This window comes from Herpailurus yagouaroundi, unplaced genomic scaffold (assembly GCF_014898765.1).
Source record: "Herpailurus yagouaroundi ecotype Mexico unplaced genomic scaffold, PumYag 141, whole genome shotgun sequence".
NCBI lineage: Eukaryota > Metazoa > Chordata > Mammalia > Carnivora > Felidae > Herpailurus > Herpailurus yagouaroundi.
Window position 1 is genome coordinate 6,945,306 of NW_024412396.1, and position 5,653 is coordinate 6,950,958.

Below are 5,653 nucleotides of genomic sequence, written 5' to 3' on the forward strand. Positions count from 1 at the left end.
AGACAGAGCATGAACGGGGGAGGGGCAGAGAGAGAGGGAGACACAGAATCGGAAACAGGCTCCAGGCTCTGAGCCATCAGCCCAGAGCCCGACGTGGGGCTCAAACTCACGGACCGCGAGATCGTGACCTGGCTGAAGTCGGATGCTTAACCGACTGCGCCAACCAGGCGCCCCGGAATATATTTTTTAAACTTAATATTTGTGCCCTTTAATGTAGGATATTATGTCTGAATTTTTAAAATGCTCTTTCTTTTAAAATCTGTTTAAAATCACGTGTCTCGAATTTTCTATGTTTTAGTTTAGAGAGATTACTTTTATTTGTTCAATGACATTTTAATTTCTTCTTTTGCAAATTGCTCATGTCACATATTTATTATTAATTTTCCCTCCCAACTTTCTTCTAATTAGATATTCTAATATATGTAGATTTTCACAAGTTTAGAATACATAAAATGAAGGCAAAGTGTTGGTTTATTTTAAAGGCAGTCTTAGTGTTTGGTTGGTTATTTTCAAATCTGGCTCTGCTATGTGCTCTCTTCATTTTTAAAATGGAGATGAGCTCTTTCCAGGCGTCCTCGTGAGAGTGACATCGTCTTTAAACCCTGCGTGGCAATCCCTGACGCACCGCCGTGATGCCCAGGGAAGACAGGGCGACCTGGAAGTCCAACTACTTCCTTAAGATCATCCAACTTTTGGACGATTATCCAAAATGCTTCATTGTGGGAGCAGACAACGTAGGTTCCAAGCAGATGCAGCAGATCCGCATGTCCCTCCGCGGGAAGGCTGTCGTGCTGATGGGCAAGAACACCATGATGCGCAAGGCCATCCGAGGGCATCTGGAGAACAACCCAGCTCTGGAGAAACTGTTGCCTCATATCCGGGGGAATGTGGGCTTTGTGTTCACCAAGGAGGACCTCACTGAGATCAGGGACATGCTGCTGGCTAATAAGGTGCCAGCTGCTGCTCGTGCTGGTGCCATAGCCCCATGTGAAGTCACTGTGCCAGCCCAGAACACTGGTCTGGGGCCCGAGAAGACTTCCTTCTTCCAGGCTTTAGGCATCACCACTAAGATCTCCAGGGGCACCATTGAAATCCTGAGTGATGTGCAGCTGATTAAGACTGGAGACAAAGTGGGAGCCAGCGAAGCCACACTGTTGAACATGCTGAACATCTCCCCCTTCTCCTTTGGGCTGATCATCCAGCAGGTGTTTGACAATGGCAGCATCTACAACCCTGAAGTGCTTGACATCACAGAGGAGACCCTGCATTCTCGCTTCCTGGAGGGTGTTCGCAATGTTGCCAGTGTATGTCTGCAGATAGGTTACCCGACTGTTGCATCAGTGCCCCATTCTATCATCAATGGATATAAGCGGGTCCTGGCTTTGTCTGTGGAGACTGATTATACCTTCCCACTTGCTGAAAAGGTCAAGGCCTTCTTGGCTGATCCATCTGCATTTGTGGCTGCTGCCCCCGTGGCCGCTGCCACCACTGCTGCACCTGCTGCTGCTGCAGCCCCAGCCAAGGTTGAAGCAAAGGAAGAGTCGGAGGAATCAGATGAGGATATGGGATTTGGTCTCTTTGACTAATCACCAAAAGCAACCAATTCAGCCAGCTTTATTTGTGAAACAAGGAAATAAAGGCTTACTTCTCTTAAAAAAAAAAAAATGGAGATGATAATAAATCGGGATAAAATTGGGATAATAAACTTATAAGGTGTTGTAACTGTTAAATATATTGACAAAGAAGTTGATAGTGTCCAGTACATACTGCTATAAAGTTTTACCATTAATTTTGTACATTTATTTGCACAAACATTTTATATATATATATATATATATATATATATATATATATATATATATATTTTCCCCATAATTGGAATAGAAACATAAATAACAATTAAAAACATGCATATTTCGGGGGGCCTGGGTATCTCAGTTAAGTGTCTGACTCTTGATTTTGGCTCAGGTCACGATCTTGTGGTTTATGAGTTCAAGCCACGCTTCAGGGTCTGTGCTGACAGTGCGGAGCCTGCCCAGGATTCTCTCTGCCCCTCACCCACTGTCTCTCTCTCTCTTGCTCAAAATAAATTAATAAACTTAAAAAAAGAAACATGTATATTTCTAGGTGGAACTATTAATCATTTTACCTTGATTTCTAAAACACAGCTTTTCCTGTGTTCATTAGGGAACACCATTTCTACCATTAGGGTTTTAAGTCATTACTATGTTTGAAAAATGCACATAATCCTGTGGCCAAATAATTTGGGGATGTGTGGGTGAAACACTGTTCAAAAGGCTTTTTTAATGAGGATATGACTGAAGCCCTAATATGATAAGGTGCATTGTACATATGCACATGGAGTATTTGGACTATACAACATTTCTGAACGTTGGTTTAAAGGGGATTTGAAGTGAAATATCTTAAATATTTGAGGTTCTGAGAAGGGAACTCTAGAAAATCATGTCCCAGGTGCAAAATTAACAGAGTGGCACACAGAAATGTGTAAATCAGAGCACAAGCAATGGCGTCAAAAATAGCTGCCTTCAAAATTATCCCCGTGCAACTGTGTGCACTGGGGTAAGATATTCAGCATCTCTAACCACCACTCACACAGCAGAGTAATTAGAGCAGAGTGGTTGACGATAGTAAGCTCATGATAAAAGCTGTCTTTATCACCAATATCATCATCAATCATCATCATCATTATTGTCTAAAAGTAATATTTGTTGAGTTTGGATTAGATATTTGTTCTGGTTCCCATTTACATTTAAGGAGGTCATTATGGAAAGCCGTTAATTAAAATAGTTGATTTGTAGTTTTCTGCAGATTCTCAGTAAACTGGAAAGTTACATCCATTACATGAATTGTCAAGATTGTGCAACAAGTCACAGAATTATCTAGACTAGTTTGGGTGTAGGGAGAAACAATCTGGCGGAAATGCACATTTAAAAACGTTAGGTAGTTTTGAGCATTGATAAACTGAAAGTGATGTTAAGTATGTTCACATAGATGTTAAAAAGTTACATAGACTGACATTACATTCACTATTTTTCTTCATATCCATATTTATATAGTAATTTTATTAAAATTCCTTCTCACAGCATGATTTCTCAAAACTCTCTGCAATTCTTTACTCCCTGAATGCTTTAATTTCTGATTACTTCTTTTGAAAATGTGGAGAAGAAAGCTGCTTTCTCTCTTAAATCTCCTCGGACTTCTTGAGGGGCCACTAGTCATTATTCTGTGCTTAAATGTATATTTTATCATGTACATATTAGATTTAATAACAATAGAAACACCATATTGTAATTGCTTGCTTAAGTATCAGTTTTCCTAGTCAATAAGTTTCTTGAAGTCACAAGCATTTTTTGAGTGTTTATGTTGCTAATGCATACTATACATTATAGGTACTATTCGTCTTTCCAGAAATTCGTTGTTTTCCTTCCTTGCTTTACTTAAGTATACAAATTTGATTAGTTCATAACTTTTTTTACACCATATTGTTTCCCAGGTATATAAGCTTATTTTTTAGTAAAGATCAGTATATATACTTCTATCATCTTCATTTCTTTTTTTAAAGTTTATTTTATTGATTTTGAGAGAGGGAGAGAGAGAGAGAGAGAGTGCAGGGGAGGGAAAGAGAGTGAGGGAGAGAGAGAAATCCAAGTAGGTTCAGCGGATGCTGTTAGCGCAGAACTCAATAGGAGGGCTGGTCCCATGAACCGCGAGATCATGACCTGAGCCAATATTAAGAGTTAGCTGCTCAACCGACTGAGCCACCCATGCACACCATCTCCATTTCTGATTCAAGAAAGAATAGCTAAGTCAAATTTACTTGTAATTCTGAATTGTACTGTGATTGTGTTAATATTTTTATTGAAGATACACACATGCACATACACACAGATCATAAGGGTAAAACTCAATGAAGTAGAAAGAGTGAATACCTCCATGAAACCTCTCAGATCAAGAAATGGAAAATTAGGGGCGCCTGGGTGGCGCAGTCGGTTAAGCGTCCGACTTCAGCCAGGTCACGATCTCGCGGTCCGTGAGTTCGAGCCCCGCATTGGGCTCTGGGCTGATGGCTCAGAGCCTGGAGCCTGTTTCCGATTCTGTGTCTCCCTCTCTCTCTGCCCCTCCCCCGTTCATGCTCTGTCTCTCTCTGTCCCAAAAATAAATAAACGTTGAAAAAAAAATTAAAAAAAAAAAAGAAATGGAAAATTACCAGTTATTCCCTTGGTAAAGTGTCTTCTTCCAATCACAAATTCCCCTACCCTTAAGCCTTTATTTTCACTTCAAAATGAGATAGATTGATGGATTCATTTCACCTATCATTACATTGCATGTAGATGGAATCACATGCTACGGACTCTTTAATGACTGTCATCTGTTACTCAACATTATGTTTGTGAGATTTATTCATGATATTTTAGCAGTGATATTGTAGTCATTCTTTTATTTACAATGTTCCATAGTCATTGCATTTAGGAATACATCACCATTTATTTATCTATTAACTGTTGATTTTTTGGAGAGGCTTCTATTTTGATAGTATTAAAAGGAGCACTGCACACTTGTGCATGTCTTATGGTGCATATATGCAATCATACCTAAGAATGGAATTGCTCTGGGGCGCCTGGGTGGCGCAGTCGGTTAAGCGTCCGACTTCAGCCAGGTCACGATCTCGCGGTCCGGGAGTTCGAGCCCCGCATCGGGCTCTGGGCTGATGGCTCAGAGCCTGGAGCCTGCTTCTGATTCTGTGTCTCCCTCTCTCTCTGCCCCTCCCCCGTTCTTGCTCTGTCTCTCTCTGTCCCCAAAAAAATAAATAAACGTTAAAAAAAAAAAAAAGAATGGAATTGCTCTGTCCGTTCAAATTTATGCTAAAGATACCACTACATGGTTTTGTCATATGGTGCACCAAGTTACATTTTCACCAGCAGCATAAAAGACCTACTTCAGACTTGGTATTATCCATCTTTATTTTACATGTAGATATATGATATGTTTATATATTATACCTTTTTTTAAAGATGTAGATACATATTTTGTATCTCTATATACATATTTTGGACCTATATATAAAACTACAACTTCTAGGAGGATAGCGCCATGCATTTTGACAAAGCTAACACCTTCATATAAATAGAACTCAGCTCAAGAAGCAGAATGCTACCATTACCCCAGAAGCTCATTTGTGCCCTTCTTCACAAACTAATCAGTATTCTGAAGTCAGTATAGCTATACCAACTTTTCGTTTGATTAATGTTCACATGGAATATTTATTCTATCTCTTAACTTCAAACTTTCTCTAACTTTATTTTTAAAATGTTTTCTCTGTCTACTTTTTTTGTCAAGAAGGGATCAGCATACCAATTTATGTTAGATTTAATATGGCAAGGTTGTATAGTAATATAAATACTAAAAGAATAGTAAAAGCATGTAATACTACCATGCTGTAGAAGTGAAAGTGAGATGAAATAATAAAAAATAATTGACTCATCCAAAGGGATACGAAAGAGGAGAGAAAAAAAAAATAGACCAATTGGGAAAAATAAGAACCACATAATAAAACTCCAGATCAAAATTCTAATATTTCAATAATTACACTGAATATAAATGAACAAAACACACCAACTGGAAGACAAAAACC

The 5,653-nt window shown here is 39.1% G+C and overlaps 1 protein-coding gene across 1 annotated transcript; it reads left to right on the forward strand.

Moving 5' to 3' along the window:
- Nucleotides 1-557: 557 nt before the first annotated feature.
- LOC121031597 (60S acidic ribosomal protein P0) lies at nucleotides 558-1,665 on the forward strand. Its single transcript, XM_040476842.1, has one exon. The coding sequence runs from the start codon at nucleotides 633-635 to the stop codon at nucleotides 1,584-1,586; it is 954 nt and encodes a 317-aa protein (XP_040332776.1). The 5' UTR covers nucleotides 558-632; the 3' UTR covers nucleotides 1,587-1,665.
- The last annotated feature ends 3,988 nt before the right edge of the window (nucleotides 1,666-5,653 follow it).

Excerpts from the sequence above, each read along its gene's own strand:
- LOC121031597 (XM_040476842.1), top strand. The coding sequence starts at position 633 with ATGCCCAGGGAAGACAGGGCGACCTGGAAGTCCAACTACTTCCTTAAG.